General features: G+C 54.2%; 2 protein-coding genes across 8 annotated transcripts; both read left to right on the forward strand.

The window, feature by feature from the left end:
- The first annotated feature begins 1,375 nt into the window (after positions 1-1,375).
- MRPL52 (mitochondrial ribosomal protein L52) lies at positions 1,376-4,850 on the forward strand. Of its 7 annotated transcripts, none has more exons than XM_043555760.1 (5): positions 1,418-1,772; positions 1,880-1,937; positions 2,016-2,083; positions 3,854-3,925; positions 4,295-4,401. In XM_043555760.1, the coding sequence occupies exons 1-5, from the start codon at positions 1,745-1,747 to the stop codon at positions 4,399-4,401; spliced, it is 333 nt and encodes a 110-aa protein (XP_043411695.1). In that variant the 5' UTR covers positions 1,418-1,744. The 7 variants fall into 7 exon arrangements, with proteins under 7 accessions (XP_043411696.1, XP_043411695.1, XP_043411690.1 ...); XM_043555755.1 differs by having other exon boundaries at positions 1,671-1,772; positions 1,877-1,937; positions 3,854-3,918; positions 4,295-4,850; XM_043555756.1 differs by having other exon boundaries at positions 1,718-1,772; positions 3,854-3,918; positions 4,295-4,850.
- A 1,512-nt stretch (positions 4,851-6,362) lies between these two features.
- On the forward strand, positions 6,363-17,136 carry MMP14 (matrix metallopeptidase 14). Its single transcript, XM_043555754.1, is given in 11 exon segments — positions 6,363-6,740; positions 10,767-10,915; positions 11,293-11,415; positions 11,795-11,805; positions 11,808-12,101; positions 12,598-12,759; positions 13,326-13,486; positions 13,664-13,802; positions 13,935-14,085; positions 14,562-14,677; positions 15,052-17,136. Coding segments are annotated over 11 exon segments (1,746 nt in total). The 5' UTR covers positions 6,363-6,635; the 3' UTR covers positions 15,387-17,136.
- Positions 17,137-17,890: the final 754 nt, after the last annotated feature.

The following is a 17,890-nucleotide window of genomic DNA, read 5'->3' on the forward strand; positions in this document are numbered from 1 at the left end:
AAACCCTGTATATATTATGGGTTTTTTTCCCATATAGACATATGTATGATAAAGTTTAATTTAAAATCAGGCACAGTAAGAGATTAATAACAATAAAAATCATAACAATATATTGTAATAAAAGTTATGTGAATGTGATCTCTCTCAAAATGTCTTATTGTACCATATTCATCTTTCTTTTGTAGGTGATAAGATAAAGTGAGGTGAAATATGGGCACTGTAACTTAGCGTTAGGCTACTATTGACCTCACAATTTGTCAGGAGCATCTGCTTCTATAGGGCAACTGAAAGTGGATAACTGAAACTGCAGAAAGTGAAACCATGGTTAAGGGGGTACTTCTGTACCTGCCTTGTTGCTGCAAGGATTATATTAGACAATATGTGGTGGTAGCCCTTGTAAAACTGAAATCGGATCTTAGCTCCAAGACCTATTCCCCAAGAAAGCCTTCAGCTTTCTCCAGATCAACTTCCCATTATAGCTACAAATGGGTACTTGCCAACACTCATCTTGGAGGACTTCTGACTTCTGCTGCCTCCATTTTGACCTCAAACTTTTTTTTTTAATTTTTTAATGTTTATTCATTTTTGAGAGGGAGAGAGACAGAGCAGGAGCAGGAAAGGAGCAGAGAAGGAAACACAGAATTCAAAGCAGGCTCCAGGCTCTGAGCTGTCAGCACAGAGCCCAATGTAGACCTCAAATCCACCAGCTGGGAGATCATGACCTAAACTGAAGTCGGATGCTTAACCGACTGAGCCACCCAGGTGCCCCTTTGGTTGGGTTCTTTCCAGCCAGTCTCTTGGCTCAGGTGGAAGACCCTGAGGGCATAGCAACCTCTGAGGAGAATGAAACAACCCAAGCAATAAGCACTGTCCCGAGACACAAAACACCACCCATGATTGACTCTAAGCAAAACACTGATAGATTTGACCTTCACTGCCCCCCTGCAGGTACTCGCCCACCTTTGCCCCTCATTTTCCTTGTATAAACCTGGAAGTATTTTCAGCGCTTTCAGACACTTGACCTCTGTCTTCCTGGTGTTGGTCTCACTGAACTAAATTCCTTTCTGGTTTCACCACTGTCTGTCTGCCTTTGGATTTTTGTCAGTGGCAAGTGGCCAGAACCTGATCTGTTTGGGATCCCCAGAACCAGGTGCTCTTGCATCCCTGTGCAGCTGCTAGAATCTCAACGGTACTGTTACAGTAATGTGGGTGATCATCATTGTCTTCTCTCGCTATACTGGGAACGCTATCAGAATAGTGATGACATCTGTTTTGCAGAATCCCCAGCACTTAGTACAATGCTTGCCACATAAGCTCTTCAATTGTGTTGAATAAATAAGGACGGAGACCCAAATTTTCCGATTCATTCTAGATTTGACACCTAGGCTGAGGAAAAACATGTTACAGTGATGCAGAAGACACAATAAGGGAACTCCTCTAAGATAATGGCATAAATTTCAAAGGACTAGACACCGCTGCGCAGAGATCGCTGGAGCAGCTCAGAACGATTCAGTCTAGGACACGACTTCCACTGAGGATGTAACCAGTACTGACGATTCATACGCAGACCAACCACTGTCGCCTAAATACTAGGGCCGCAGTTTTGTCCCTCTCTTCCGTACAATGGCCCAAGATGGCGGGGCCCGTGATTGAGAACCAGATTCAAGATGGCGGCTTCCGACTTCCCATGCGGCGTAGCGCGTGAAACCGGGGCCACGCCCACTTCCGGCTCCGCGACTTCAGCATGGCTGCTTTAGGTACCCTGCTTTTGAGTAAGTGGGTGTGGAGTCGGTGGGCTCAGGGGCCCGCGGGGGCAGGGCTAGGACCCCTGAGTTGAGTGCACGGCCTCTCTCCCAACTCTGCCCTGTTTTCCCAGCAGGTGTCCGGAAGCTGCACAGTAGCGTGGCGGCTCGGGCGGGCAGTCAGTGGCGACTCCAGTGAGTTACTGGTTTAAGGGGGTCCTGGGGTGCCAGAAGGTGGGCTGAATCCTCACCGGAATGTTTTTCTCCACCCAGGCAGGGCCTGGCTGCTAACCCCTCTGGCTACGGGCCCCTTACGGAGCTCCCAGACTGGTCTTACGCGGGTGAGCGCTGATCTGACAGTTAACTGCCCCTAAGAGAGTTTCGCCGAGATGGAACGTCCCTGGACTGAGGGTGGGAGGGAGAAGAGGGTTAAGGTGGGGATGTGTGTGAGTGAACATGGTATTGAACTTTATATTTGGAGTTGGGGAGAAGCAGCCTGGTTACTTTGTATTTTAAATTATGCCTATAGAAAGTGCAGCTAGACAGGATCTTGTGGGGTGAGAAGATAATTCTAACTTGGGGCGCCCCGGGGGAGGGAGTGACAAGATCTTTACGTTTCTCAGGGGCGACGATTTTTAAAAAGGTAGAAAGACCCACCATTCTACCTGGTGAGTACATTGTTGAGAATTTGGTACCAGATGCAGGGAGAACTCTTTGAAAGGCTGCCTAAATGGACATCTCAGAAGAGAGGGGTAGAAGGCTGAGGACTGAGGATGGCGGGCTCCCTTCAGAAAAATTTCTTCCCTTGAAAAAAAGGAAGGAAGGAAGGAAAAGGAAAGGAAGAAGGAAAAAATAGATATTAGACCTAGAAGGGAGGGATGATAGAAAAGTTGAAGCCATTCCCCATTCCCTATATGGGACTCCAGTTACAGGTGGGAAAACTGAGGCCTCAGAGTTCCTGTGATCAAACAGCTAGGTAATAGCAAAGCTAGGACTAGAACTGAGCGGGAGCCAGGCACCGTTCAACAGCACAGAGACCTGAATACTAATACCCTATTGGATTCTATAGAAGTGTGATCCTGAAGAGGATGGTGAAGGTTTTTCTGTTCGTTATTTACTGTAGGAAGCCTAGCACCTCCCAGAAGTAGTATGGAATATTGGAAAGACTCTGGAATTGAGTCTTAATTCAGGTTTCTTTACTTGCTAACTTGTAGTCTTGGACATGTTACTTAATTGTATCTCTCAGTTTCCACAAAACTTTTGGGCAGACTTTTCACTGTTTGCTTCTTACTCTGTAGAAAGTAAGTGTCCTTTTTCTTCAGCTCCATTATTAACTACTTCAGGTCAGATATTGCATCTTTTCACCAAGTCAGCAGATATTTATAGAATTTTGATTATGTGGTTGTGTGCCTACCCTGCACTACAGTGAAATCTAGGGATGCAATCCATGAAAGTCTGGCTGGGAAAACGGCGTGACATCTTTAAAAATTAATAATAGTTCAGTGCTCTACCCCTTTCCAAGAGGATCTGAAGTGCCACATAAGGCCAAAACAAAACACAACAACAACAAACAAACAAAAAAAGCAATAGTACAATAAATGTCCCAAGGCAAATAGATGAATAATAAATAACCAATATGCACTTCTTTCATAAAGAGATTTGACAGAGTTGAAAAGGTTAGAGAATGGTTTCTGGGACAGATAGGGCTTGGAGGGGTGGGGGGCCTAAGGATGAGAACTGGGCTGAAAGGAAAGGAAAAGAAGGTATTTCATTATGGAGTGAGATGGGATTCAGCAAAGATTCATGGAGAGTGGAACGGTGATCAGATTGCTTGAGTGGGGGGTTTCTAAAGCTAAAATGAGATTCAGCACTTCAAAGGACCTTGAATTCCAGGACAATGAGGGGTAAGTGAAATCGAGTAGGAGTGTGCCTCAGAGCTTATTCGTGGCATATCTTACCCTTGACACTGAGGGATGGGTTTTGGAGAACTAAGCCATCACAGGTGTGAAAGTGGAAGAAAGGAACTAGAGACTGGTTCTTCCCTTGTCCCTGTCACAGTGCCTTCACAAGGTGCTGTCAGCCATCTCTAATACTTGTCTTTTTTTCTGCAGATGGCCGCCCTGCACCTCCAATGAAAGGCCAGCTTCGAAGAAAAGCCCAAAGGGAGAAGTTTGCAGTGAGTGGCTAGAGCCCAAGCCAGGGCAACCTGTGTGTACTTGGAGGGAAAAAACTTTACATTTTAATTTGTCTTGAGCTGTACTGACACATAAGCTAACTCGTACCCCCTATACCGAGGTTTTAACAGCTCAAGGTTTTTACAGTGCTTTGAGGAGGGGGGAATGGAGTGAGCACTCCGAGGGTGGGAACCAGTGGTAGACATTCTGCTACACATTCTCCTTCCTCCTACTTCCCAACCCAGGACCTGGTCCCCCTCCCCACTCAACAGTGTCATTTTCCAGCTGAAACTTTTGCCTTTGATCTGTGAGTGAAAGGATATATGTGCAGAGCCCAAGCCCCAGATGTTATCCACCCTGTTTTCCTGTCTGTTTCAGAGACGAGTTGTACTGCTGTCACAGGAAATGGATGCTGGCTTACAGGCATGGCAGCTCAGGCAGCAGAAGTTGCAGGAAGAAGAAGGGAAACAGAAAAACGCTCTTAAACCCAAAGGGGCTCTACTGCAGAACCCACTACCAAGTCAATAAAAAGCAATACCTGTCTCCCTTTCCCAGCCTCTCTCTGGCTTTCTTCTCTATCACCTATATGCCTCATCCTGGTCAGAAGAGAGCCTTCACGTTCCCCATCTGTCTTCCCGGCACAAGAGCTTGGATACCAGAAAGAACAGCCTGTAAGATCACTGTCTGGAAGAGTTGGCTTAGTGCCCTCATCACTGGCTCCGTTCCAGTTCAGTGGAACCTCGCTCTGGGATGCTTCCCTCCTTCACGAGCCATAGGACTGGCCCAACTATGAACAGTAGCTGCTCTGCGAACTGCTACGAGAAAGGGGCAGCAGTTTTCCTGGTGTTAGCTAGGCACTCAAGCCTTTAACAGCCCATACACAGCTCAGGCTGTGTGCAGTTACTCATTTAATAAATGCTTTGATAAAAAAGGCTTTCCGGCTGAGGTCCATTTCTTGGCAAGCAACTGGTGTCAGTTTTCCTAAGCTTCAGATACATGGCCCAAGAGGATACCCCCACTGGGAACACTGACATGGGAAGAACCAGACTTGGGTGTTGCATGTTCTGCTAAAGAGTTGGATTCTGAGGTTTCTTTGGTTCTGGCAAAATTCCAGAGGTTGGTTAGAGAGAGGACTGTACCTCCCAACCGTACTTTGTGTAGGGGAGCCCTGGAGGTAGGTGCTCAGCCCCCAAACAGTCACCATGGCATAGGTATCTAATACCCATCATATATCTCCCACAAACCTGTTAGCTGTCCGGGACCCAGGGAAAACTTTCATTTAATTGATCACGGATTCTGGGGGAAAAGGACCTTTGCTCCAGTTACAATACAGAGCACTGGGCTTTTCTTCCGTTATCCTGCCACAAACTTGTAATAGTTCCTGGATCTCTAGAATTTCTGGAGCTTCCTACCTGACCTAATTTCTGTCCAGCCTCCTTTATTCCTTGCTTTCTTTCCCTCCCTTCTTCCCCCCACAACCTCCTTCCTCTCTCGCTGACCAATGCAATTCTGGGATCTTAGATTTCGCTGATGGTCGAGTTTTCTGTCTCCCACACTTTTCCTGCTTCTGTTGTGCTGCTTTTCCAGATCTAACTCAACCTCTTATCTGTCTCTCTCCCCCACTATCCACTTCAGCGTGCCCTTCCCTTCTCCTGTATCCCTCCACATTTTGTTATCAGTTTAGTCAGTCCCTGAACTGCCTTTTTCCAGTGTAGAGGGGGAGCTAAACCCCCAAAGTCCTAATTCCCAATCTCTCTGGTCTAACAGTTTCCCTAAATTTGATTTGCCTTTCCCCACATTCCATGGCCTTGTACCTCTTTCCTCCCCAGCCTGCTCTAATTTAAGGAGCAGCCAGATTGCAAATGATGATAATTAAGGGAGTGCATTTGTCTTTCCATAAGAACCCCCAGACCCAATGTGGTTGTGCAATTTGTTGGTGGGTGGGTGGATTGTATAACCGTTGCATGTTTGCAGCAGGAGAGGGATGGAGGTGGTTGTCAAGATCCAGGGGCAAAAGTTTCAATTTGGTTGAGCCACAGGTCTCAGCGGACAAACCCCCAACCCAGGTGTCGTGGACATGGAAGACCTTCACCACCGTCATCCTGGACTCTGAACTCGTTTGCGCCAACCACTGGACTTCCCAGTACTTCCCACTCTGAGGTGAGACAAATGCTGAATACCAGACGACTCAAGCCACCCAAAATATGCTTAGGGGGAGAAAGTCTCCCACATCCCGTCCGCTGGGTCCCCCCCCCCCCCCCCCCCCCCGACCCCTGTCCTTAGCTGTGGCCTCAACCCCTGCAGATGGCAGCCTCCACCACAGAAAGGCAACTTAGGGTGTTTTTTTTTTTTTTTTACCCGGCTCTTGGCTGTAATTGGATTCAGGCTGAAACAACCACGTCCGCACCGGGAAAGGAGGGCATTGGGGCGGGGGCGGAGAGGCTGTGGGAGAAGGGAGGGACCAGAGGAGAGAGTGAGAGAGGGCTCGCGGATCCAGTTCGCAGACTAAGCAGAAGAAAGATCAAAAAACAGAAAAGAGGGGACGAGCAAACAGGCGCTTTCAAGAGCAATCCCCTCATCTCCAAGCGGACAACGGTCTAGGAATCCAAACTCAGCGCCCACCGAAGACAAAGGCGCCCCAAGGGAGTGGCGGCACGACCCCAGGGCTTGGGCCCCACTGCGGAGCCCTCACGGCTGGCGGCCGGGACAGTCGCGGACCATGTCTCCTGCCCCACGGCCCGCCGGCGGTCTGCTACTCCCCCTGCTCACGCTCGCCACCGCGCTCGCCTCCCTCAGCTCGGCCCAAAGCAGCTTCAGCCCCGAAGTAAGTGAGCTCCTCCAGTCCTGCCGGGAGTCGCGCCCGCCGGGGAGGCGAGCCGGGAGTCTCCCAGGTCTCCCCCGCTTGGAGAGCAGGGCGCCGGAGGTCTCTGGCCCTCCGGCCCGCAGGAACCCCCTCCCTTCCTTTCCCTGCTCATCTCCAAACTTCCAAGTCGATCCAACTTCTGCTTCCCCCCAACCAACCCCCGACCCGCCGCCAACTTTCTTCCCCAGTCCTTTCCTGGGAAGAGCTTTACAGCGGGGCCCACCCCAACCCTCCCGGTTCTGCCGGGCTGTGAGTTCAGCTCCGGAACCAGGAGGGAGCCTGGTAAATACTTGAACTCGGCTCAGACCCAGCGCTGCCCTGGTTCCTTGTCATGTGCGCGAGATCGTTGTTTCTTCAACTTTCCAACCCTCCAGCGCTCTCCCGCCCGCGCCCGCCGGCGCTGGGGCTGCCAGGGAGGCTCGGGTGGACGGCGTTGCGGCTCCGGGCCCCCCACGCTGAGCGCCTCCCGGGCGGTCCCGGCCCTCCGTGGATGCAGGCGCCGCCAGGTGGGGTCGGGGCTGGACGGCCTGGCGGCCCCGGCCCCCGACCCACCCCGCCTCCCCGAGCGGACCCCTCTGTGTCCCCGGCCCGGAGCCCTGGCGTCGAGGGTCGCGGAGCTGGCGCCCTGGCCGCGTTTCCGTACACACAAAGCTCTCCTTGTGAGCTAGGGGCTCGGCCGGCCGAGCAGCCGCCTCCTGCCTCTACCCCCCCCCTCACACCACCCGCCTCCAGCGACGCCTTTAGGCTCTTTTTGTTGCTTTTGTTAATTGCTTTTCTGTGTTAATTGCAGGGAGACTGAGGGCAACGCACCGGGGAGTAGGGTGAGAGGGCCAGGCCCAGGGCACCCCGCAGGGTCTCTACCGCCTCCGGCGACCCCCCCCCCCCACTCTTTCCCAGACGCTGGCCCACCGGCCCGGGAGGAAGCCGCGTGGGAGTTGTCTGGGGAGGTTTTTTCCTCTTTCTTTCTCTCTCTCTCTCTCTCTCTTATTTTGGGGTGAAGGTGGGAGACGAATTTGATCAGCTTCTTATTTTGGGCCATCCCAACCCACTCAGCCCGGCAGGGCTTGGGTGCGGTCGGGAGGGGCCGGGAAGGGCCCCAGAAGGGGGAGGGGATCTGGACTTGGCTTCCTCCCTCCTGGTCCTGGCCCTGGACCCACCCCCGGAGGAAACATCTCCAGAAAGAACACACTCTCTCTGTCCCGAAGGGATCCGAGGCTAAAAAGAAAAGCGTGGCCCTGGTGAGGGGGTGGCCAAGGAGAGTGCAAATCTGCTGTGGGGCCCAGCCTGACACGGTCCTGCTGGAGGAGGCATCCTCTGTCCAGGCCTGGAGTCTTCATCGGAGGTCTGCAAGGAGAGCCCCTAACAAAAGGAGTCTGGACATCTAGGGGCTGTCCCCTGCCAACTTTGCCTGCCCTGCCTTCCCTCCCCTGCCCCACTAGGCCCCCCTAGGGGAGGGGCAGCAGCCCTGGCTCTGTTTTAAGTGGGTCATGGGCAGTCCCAGTGCCAGAACCACCATTTGCTTCTGGGCCACGGAGGGAGGAACAGGCCCAGAGGCTCTGATCCAGGGCCTGCTGGAGAGCCAGAGTTCCCCTCATCCACCCACCCACCTACCCACCTTCTGCAGGACTCCTAGGCCAGAGGTGGGAGGGGTTCTGTTGAGTTTTCCCCTAGGGGAATACTCAGACCACTCAGTTTTCAAGACAAAGCCAGCCAACTGAGTTTTTTGACCTAACATAGTTGCTCCCTCTCCAGGCCAATCTAGAGGGCGAGCTCGGGTGGCCAGGCCTCAGCCAGCCTGGTCCCTCCCACCAGGCCTCCAGAGTCCTGCACCAGCTCCAGGACAGCCCTCTCCTCCTCGTGGCCTGTCTGGCACTTGGCCCTTCCCCCACCCAGCCACAGACACAAGAGTCCTCTCTTCTGTGGTTCCAACCTCACCTCCTAGTCTTCTCTGTGGTTCTTGCTTTGCTCAGAGCCTAGGCCTGGGAGGAGAGGGATGGGGGCACTTCCTTTCCAGGCTTTGTGGCTCTCTTTGACTCCAGGGAAGTCCCTTTCTTGCCTAAGTCTCCATTTTTCTCTCTTGCGCATGGTGGGGGGGCGGGGGCACTTTGTGGGTGTGAATATTTAGACCTGCCTACTTTCTTGAAAGACTCACGGGGGAGAGGGATTGATCCCACCGCTCCTAGATGTGGATTCTCTCCACCTCTCTGCCACCCTCTATTCTGTCATTCTGCCCTAGCAGAATTCCCCTCAGCTTTGTTCCCTGAGGGTTGAGGGGCCTGACTTCAGTCCTCCTGACTGCCAGCTCCAGGAGTAGGCCACTCCCATGCTTCTCCAAAGCTGAAGTAGTGGCTCCCCCACCCGGGGTCATAAGCCTGGAGTGTGTGTACCCTACAGGTGAGGCCAAGGGCAAAGGGAGTTTCCTGCATACTTGGGCACAGGCCATTGCAACCTCCCACGGGCACTAGCTGTGGCATCAGCCAGCGCAGGTCAGGGCAAGCAAGCCTACAGCTTGTGGGGAGAGTAGCCGGGTTCTGGAGCACCCTGCTCTGCTCCCCTGTGGTAGAGCAGAGGTTAAACTTTGCTCCCTCCTCTACCCCTGAGGAGGGGCTCTCAGAGCCGGGTGGTGCTAAGGTTATTCAGGCCAGGCCTGTTGGCTGGGGAAAGGCTGGGTTGTTTACATCTTGGGCCCTAACTCCCATCAGCCTTGGGGGATCACTTCCCAGAACCCTGTTGCAATTCTTGCCCCTGCGGGCACATGTCTCCAGTCAGCTGCTCCTGAATCACCCCCAGCCCCAATGCAGGAGCACTGCTCCACTTCCCGGGCCGGGCCCAGAGGTGAAGGGCCACATGAAGATCCATCCTGACAACCTGGGATAAGGGATGTGGTGCCCAACAGCAGCCTCCACCCCTCTGCACTCCCAGATTCCATCCCAGGCAACGTGCAGGCCCCCTCTGGACTCCTTAAGAAGGCAAAGCTGGAACAGGGACCAGAGTAGTCTCTCCCCTAGAGAATCCCAGCATTTTCATATTCCATATACACCTTGGCTCATTTTACTTTTCAGGCTTTAGGAAAATACTCCATTGTTCTTACAATAAAGGCTGACTCCCCCCCCCCCCCCCCCCCCCCCCCCCCCCCCCCCCCCCCCCCCCCCCCCCCCCCGTCAGCAGGGCTTTGTAGTTTTCATACCTTTCAGTCAAACACCAAAAACCTAACTTTATTTTAAGGCAGCATGCCAGCTTTTATATTATCAACAATTCACAACATACCTTAAGTAAAATATAGTCACCGAGTCTCTACCACCTCCCCCATCTCCCACTGCCCGTACTGAGAACCTTAAATAAGGGCCTTTAGGTCCCATGCCCTAGGTCAGATGCTCGGATGGGAACAGTGGCAGGATCCTGGCTCAGTGGCTGGATCACACCCCGACACCTCCAAACATCCCGGCTTCCCCCTCTCAGCAGCGAGCCTCAGCCCTAGCTCCTTTTCTGCTCACCTTTCCAAAAAGATCTCAGCTGTGAGGGTCCTGGAAGCATGGCATCCCTGTCCCAAGAGGGTCTCATGCCAGGACCCAAATAGAGCCCCCTCAGCCTCCCCACCTCCACCCATGAGGGGCACAACCCATTCTCAGGTAGGACATGCTGTATTTACAAGAACACTGACACGGAGGAGGAAAGTGCTGGAGGAATCTCCGCTCTGAGAAGACGAGCCATCTGGGTTCCCATTCTCAAGAGAGTTCACAGCCAAAGTCCAGAGCTGTGGCCCCGTACCCTGTTTGAGCCCACAGCCCCAAGAAGGCAAGTCCTACTGGGGCCTGGGCCAGAGTTCAGGTCCAGCCTGGGAATTCCTCCAGCCCCACTGCCAGAGCCAGGCTGGGAGCTCGTTGCCCTTTCCTCCTAAGCCAAGGGTGCGTGCCAGACACCGTGAGGGGGTAGAGTCTCCCCTTGGGCCAAGTGGGGATGCTCTAAGCCACGTTTCTTTCCCTACAGGCCTGGCTGCAGCAGTATGGCTACCTGCCCCCGGGGGATCTGCGAACACACACACAGCGCTCACCCCAGTCCCTCTCAGCTGCTATCGCTGCCATGCAGAGGTTCTACGGTCTGCGAGTGACGGGCAAGGCTGATGCAGACACCATGAAGTAAGTGCTAGGCCCCGGCAGGAATTCTGCCCAGCACCCACAGAGCACAGAGAGGTTGCTACCTGACTCCTGCCCCCTACCTCAACCCCGCACGCTGACTCTTGAGTTACATATGCCTACATGTGCTCCTTCTCTCCCCTGGTCTCTGGCCCGTGCATCCCTTCTCCCCCATACCCTACAGTCTCCCCCCACATCCCCACCTGACCCTGCCTCCGCCCACCCTACACTCCCACTTTTTTTCTTTTTTAGACTCTCTCTTATCCACCCTGACTTCATAACCTTGGCCCTTTCCCACACTGACCCTGAGGCCAGGCACTCCCCCACTCTTAAGACCTTTCTCTTTCATACACTATCCTGACTGCAATCTCACACCCCAGGGCCATGAGGCGCCCCCGCTGTGGTGTCCCCGATAAGTTTGGAGCTGAGATCAAGGCCAATGTTCGAAGGAAACGCTATGCCATCCAGGGCCTCAAATGGCAGCATAATGAGATCACTTTTTGGTGAGTCCAACAGGCAAGTTGCCTTTCTCCCATCAGGGTTGCCCTTCCTGTCAACTGTACTTACAGACTGAGGACTCCTGTCCTACTCACCTCTGTTCCTATGAAGCGTCCTCGGGAGTGGGGAGGAAAGGGGCTTTAATCCTGGAGAAAGGTGCAGCCTGGGGGGCGGGGGGTACATCCCAGGGCCAGAAAACCAAAGCCTGTGGGTCCCTTGAGCCCTCAGTTCTTGGGGCTGAGGCATTGTGAGGCAGCAGGAAGTGCCAGGTCAGCAGAGGTGGCTGGGCGGTTCACGCAAACCTGGGAAAGTGCAAGGAGGAAGAATTTTATCCGTTGTTATCCTAACACACTCCCATCCTCTCCCCGTGCGGCTGGACCTCAGCATCCAGAATTACACCCCAAGGTGGGAGAGCATGCCACATTCGAGGCCATTCGCAAGGCATTCCGCGTGTGGGAGAGTGCCACACCACTTCGTTTTCGAGAGGTACCCTATGCCTATATCCGAGAGGGCCATGAGAAGCAGGCCGACATCATGATCTTCTTCGCTGAGGGCTTCCATGGTGACAGCACACCTTTCGATGGCGAGGGTGGCTTCCTGGCACATGCCTATTTCCCAGGCCCCAACATTGGAGGGGACACCCACTTTGACTCTGCCGAGCCCTGGACTGTCAGGAATGAGGATCTGAATGGTGAGCGAGGTAGCCCTGGGACTCATTTATTCTGGGGAGAGTCAGTGATCGTTTTCATGGGGGGTCTCCCGCCTCCTCCTAAAACCTCAAACCCCACAGTCTCTGGGCTACAAACATCTCCTAGTCTGACTTCCAGTGAAAGCAGGGATCTTATTTTGAGCTATTTACATCTGGTCCTTTCTCTCACCCAATCATTGACTTCCCAGTCAAAGACTTCCCACTTTTCTAGGCAAATGGCACCTCCAACTCCTGGGAGAAACTGGGGCCCAGATAGGACCTCAGCTCCCCTTAATACACATCTTCCTGGTATTGGTATCTGGCCCCAGAGCACTCTCTCACCTCCAACCAGAACAGATCGCTGACTGGCTTGGTGGCTTTTTGGGTGGGAAACATAACAGGCCCAGCCTCGGGTATGAAAATGAAGCCTCTGGTGGGAAAGCAGAGAGTCTGAGGGAAGGGGCCCAGGCTGCCCTCATAATCATCCCCATCCCTCCAGGGAATGACATCTTTCTGGTGGCTGTGCACGAACTGGGCCACGCCCTGGGCCTTGAACATTCCAACGATCCCTCGGCCATCATGGCACCCTTTTACCAGTGGATGGACACAGAGAACTTCGTGCTGCCCGATGACGACCGCCGGGGCATCCAGCAACTGTATGGTGAGTAATGTATGCCTACATGTGCTCCTTCTCCCTCCTGGTCTCTCTGGCCCGTGCACCCTTTCTCCTTCCCATGTCCTACAGTCTCCTCCCGTCCCCGCCAGGCCCTGCCTCCACCCACCCTACACTCCCACTTGTTTTTACGTTATTTTTTCTATATATTTTTTAAATTGTTTTCAGTGTCTATTTAGTTTTGAGAAAGAGAGGCAGAGCATGAGCGGGGGAGGGACAGAGAGAGAGGGAGACACAGAATCTGAAGCAGGCTCCAGGCTCCAAGCTGTCAGCACAAAGCCCGACACGGGGCTCAGACTCACAAACCACGAGATCATGACCTGAGCGAAGTCAGCTGCTTAACCGACTGAGCCACCCAGGCACCCCTATTTCTTCTATATATTTTATTCCTCTCTCACCTTTGATCCCACCTTTTCTGTCCTGCCCCAGCTGATTGCTTCAGCCTCCTCTAAAGGTCCACCCACATCTTTGCAAGGGTATCGTCTGCCCATATATCTGTTCTTTCCTCTCCCCTGTCACAAAGTCTAAAGTGCCTTTCATGTTCTCTACACCAGGAAGTGAGTCAGGGTTTCCCACCAAGATGCCCCCTCAACCCAGGACTACCTCCAGGCCCTCTGTCCCTGACAAGCCCAAAAACCCCACCTATGGGCCCAACATCTGTGACGGGAACTTTGACACCGTGGCCGTGCTCCGAGGGGAGATGTTTGTCTTCAAGGTGAGAGGAAGAAGTGGGCTGGTTTGGGAGGCAAGGGGGCTCTATGCCCAGCAGGCTGGGTGGAAACAGCAGCAGGAAGACTAAGAACTAGAGCTGAGGCAGTGGGAAGCTTTGGGGACTGAGCCAGAGGACTAGCTACAAGACATAACGCCCTGTCCCCACCTTGATGCCTTCCAGGAGCGCTGGTTCTGGAGGGTGAGGAATAACCAGGTGATGGATGGATACCCCATGCCCATCGGCCAGTTCTGGCGGGGCCTGCCCGCATCCATTAACACTGCCTACGAGAGGAAGGATGGCAAGTTTGTCTTCTTCAAAGGTAACCAGGCATTCTACCTTAGTGCTCTGGGTGTGGGGAGAGTCTCCCTGAAAGAGTGGATTCCACTCGACTTCTCCAGAGCCGCAAGAGCCCAAGTGGAACCCTGATCGTGCCCTTCTCTCTCCTCCCCAGGAGACAAGCACTGGGTGTTTGACGAAGCTTCCCTGGAACCTGGCTACCCCAAGCACATCAAGGAGCTGGGCCGAGGACTGCCTACTGACAAAATTGATGCTGCTCTCTTCTGGATGCCCAATGGAAAGACCTACTTCTTCCGGGGAAACAAGTGAGACCCCATCCTCTTGACCCGAGGCCTCTCTCCTCAGATACCACCACCAGATTCTCTCAGTCCTACAGGAGGACCCACTTTACCCCCGGGATGTTTCCCTGGAGAAGTTGCTGGCTGAGCCTCTGCTATTGCCTAGCAACAGACAGCCTCCATTAGGTGCTGAGTGAGTGGGAAGTGACCGGGTCACCATTTCAGACCTGGTCATTTGGCGCCTCCTGCCCCCAGTGCCGTGCCTCCACCCCAGCTGCCAGGCACTATCATTAAAGGCTGCTGGTGGCTCCTTGCAGCCTGGGACCTCCCATCCACCCCCACCTTCCGCCACTTTCGGCCACAGGCCCTCATTACTCAAAACCCCTGTCCTGCACCCTGTCCATAGCCACCCTTTGCTCGCTGGTGAATTCAGTCCTGGGCCCTGCTACCCTCCAAGGACATGCCCAGAGCCCGACCGCTTCCCCTCCTCTCCTCTCCTCCAGGTACTACCGTTTCAACGAAGAGCTCAGGGCAGTGGACAGCGAGTACCCCAAAAACATCAAGGTCTGGGAAGGAATCCCTGAGTCTCCCAGAGGGTCATTCATGGGCAGCGATGAAGGTGAGTGGCAAGGGGGAAGGGTGTCTGGGGGGGGGGGGGGGATGAGGATAGGGGGTTAAGGAAGAACAGGAGGAAAGATGGACAGTATCACGTAGAAAGCAGTGATGATGAGAACCGCAGAACCCTTGCTGTGTGCCAGGCTCTGAGCAAAGTGCTTTGTGCACATCGGACACCTAATCACCACCATGCTGCCAGCCTGCCACTAGAATTACCCCCTTTTACAGCTGAGGAACCCGATGTTCAGAAAGGGTTGGGGATTAGCTCAACCGGGTCACCCCACTCACAGATTTTCCTTCTGTTCTTCTCTCTGTGGGTCTTCTGGATGCTGCCCCCATCCCTTGTTCTCCTTGCCACCTTCTTGCTGACCCCTGCAGTCTTCACTTACTTCTACAAGGGGAACAAATACTGGAAATTCAACAACCAGAAGCTGAAGGTAGAGCCAGGCTACCCCAAGTCAGCCCTGCGGGACTGGATGGGCTGCCCCTCATCGGGGGGCCGGCCAGATGAGGGAACTGAGGAGGAGACAGAGGTGATCATCATCGAGGTGGACGAAGAGGGTGGCGGGGCAGTGAGCGCGGCCGCCGTGGTGCTGCCCGTGCTGCTGCTGCTCCTGGTGCTGGCCGTGGGCCTCGCCGTCTTCTTCTTCAGACGCCACGGGACCCCTAAACGACTGCTCTATTGCCAGCGCTCCCTGCTGGACAAGGTCTGACCCCCACTGCCGCCCGCCCACTCCTACCACGAGGACTTTGCCCCTGAAGGCCAGTGGCAGCAGGTGGTGGTGGGTGGGCTGCTCCCACCTGTCCCGAGCCCCCTCCCTACCCTGCCCCCCACTTCCCTTCTTTTCTGTCCCACGGCTGCCTCTCTCAACCTCAACCCTGGCATTGCTTCTTCCCTAGATGGGTCCCCTGGGGGCTGATCAGGGGCCGCCCCTTCCAGCCCCTGCCCCCCCCCCCCGGGGGGCCTCTGTTGCTTGGTGTGTGTCCAGCCCCATCTGAATGTCTTGGCTCTGCACTTGAAGGCAGAACCCTCGGACCTCGCTGGCAAAGGTCAAATGGGGTCATCTGCTCCTTTTCCATCCCCTGATGTACCTTCAACCTCTGAACTCTGACCTCATGAGGCTCTGGGCATTCCAGCCCCACGAGCCCCCAGGCGCACCCCGTTGGCAGCTTCCTACCACTCTTTCTGGCTAAAAGGAATATAATTTTGCTGTGGGGGGAGACCCTGAGAGAGTAGGAGTGGGTGGGGGCTGCACAGCTACCCTAAGACCTTGGGAGGAAAGCTCAGAGTCAGTCCTCTCTGCAAAGATCTGCCTCTGCTGCGCCTGGCCCCAAGAACTTCCCCAGAAGGAGCCTGAGCCATTAAGGGGCTGTAGAAATCCTTGACGGCCCTACCTCCACAAATGTTAGCTTCAGCCGGGGATGTCAAGGTTAGAGGAGCTGAGACCAGGGGGTGCAGCTACCCGGGTGGTGTGGGGCCAAGGACAGAGACTGTCTGGAGCCCTGGGGGTCAACCTGAAGGCCACAGAGAAAGAATCTTGCTCAAATGCAGGCAGCTGGGGTAGGGACCAAGGAACAGAGCAGTCAGAGGGGACAAGACAGGACCAAAAGGCTAACAGGGAGGTGCAGTGGGAGTGGATGGCCAGGGGCCGGGCAGGCCAGGCCAGCAGGGACACGGCAAGGTGGACTGTGGTACCCAGGGAAGGGCATGTTTTATTGGAGCTCTCAGGAAGGGCCCGAGAGAGGCACATCTACTCACACACCTCCTCCACTTTGGTGCCCTTCCTCCAACCAGAGTACATGTATGGGAAGGGTGGGGAGCCCAGAGAAAGCAGCAGAGACAACACATATCCAGGGACTGGCGACTTGGGACCTTAATGAGGGCGGCCACCTAGTTAGGGAGGTGACTGACCAGGGGCTGGCAACGCTCAGCCAGCAGCCTCAGCTGGCCTCAGTGAGACGGCAGGTGCCTGGGTGAGTCTCAGTCAGGTTAGCCCCTCACTTCCTGATGCCCCTGTCCCTCAGCCCATCCTGCCGGTGTCCTGCCTCCTCTCCCCCACCCAGTCCACCCATTTGAAGTCTCCTTTGGCCACCACAGGCGGTCATGGTACCGGGGACTTGGGAGAGTGAGACCCTGTGGGGGCAGTGAGAGGAGAGGGACGTCAGGGGTGGGAGGTTATGGGGGGTGGGGGGAGCGTGGGATGAACGGTGCTGGCAGTTCGGCTAAATTTGTCTTGTTTGGGTTTTTTGTTTTGTTTAATGTATATTTTTATTATAATTATTATATATGAATTCCCTTCAAATCGTTCCTTTTTGTTAACAAGGGGCATGGGAAGGGTGGGGGTGGGGGGGCAGAGGCATCCGACCCCAGGAACCTGCAGGGCGGGGCTGGGTCAGTGCCCTCTAAGGACATTTTTGACCTTGTTCAACCTTTCCACAAAGAATAAATGGTGTTTCACATTCTTTGTGTGGCTGCATTCTCTCAGAAAGAGAAATGAATGGAAAAGGCACTCGTAACCGGTGTTTTCTGTGATGTGGGGTTTTAATATTTTTCATAAAGGACTATGTTTATTCTTGGTGGACAACATGGACTCAGGGCCGTAGCTGGGAAGTAGGACATACTCCACCGGGGCAGAGAAGTGGTCCACAGAGCCCAGCTGCTCTCTCCCAACCTAGCCAAGAGGTTACTTTAGAGGCCCAGAGCTGCAAAGGGCAAGAGGAAGTGGTCAAGCTGAGGCCACTCGGAAAATCTTCCTAAATTGCATTACCCTGTCACGTGATCTGGCCGCAGACCCTCCATTTCCCCAGACCTGTCTTTTTGCTGCTGGGGACTCCCAGGATCGTTGACACTCGGCCCTTTACCCCAGCCCTCAGCATCTAAGCCTCTTCTAGGCCTGGGGCTCTGCCTCAGGAGCAGAAGGAACAGAGAGGCAACCCATGGCCTACTAGGAACAGCCTATCTCTGGCAAAACAGGAGTTTCACCCCACTTGCCCAGGAGAGGCAGGATGGTCAGGTTGGAAGGGAAGAATAACAAGGCTTTGTTTCTTCGAAACTGCTGCCCCAGACTGGGTTCCCAGGCTGTCCACCCACCCTTCCCTTCCTCCGAAACCAGCCTGGAGGGAGGAATAGCTCAGTTGCTGAGTCAGCTCAGCTGAAGGGGAGCAGCCCTCTTTCTTCCTCCCCTTCCCTTCCTGCCTTAGCCCGGCCCTCCCCGGG

The sequence above is a fragment of the Prionailurus bengalensis genome, chromosome B3 (genome assembly GCF_016509475.1).
Source record: "Prionailurus bengalensis isolate Pbe53 chromosome B3, Fcat_Pben_1.1_paternal_pri, whole genome shotgun sequence".
NCBI classification, from domain to species: Eukaryota; Metazoa; Chordata; class Mammalia; order Carnivora; family Felidae; genus Prionailurus; species Prionailurus bengalensis.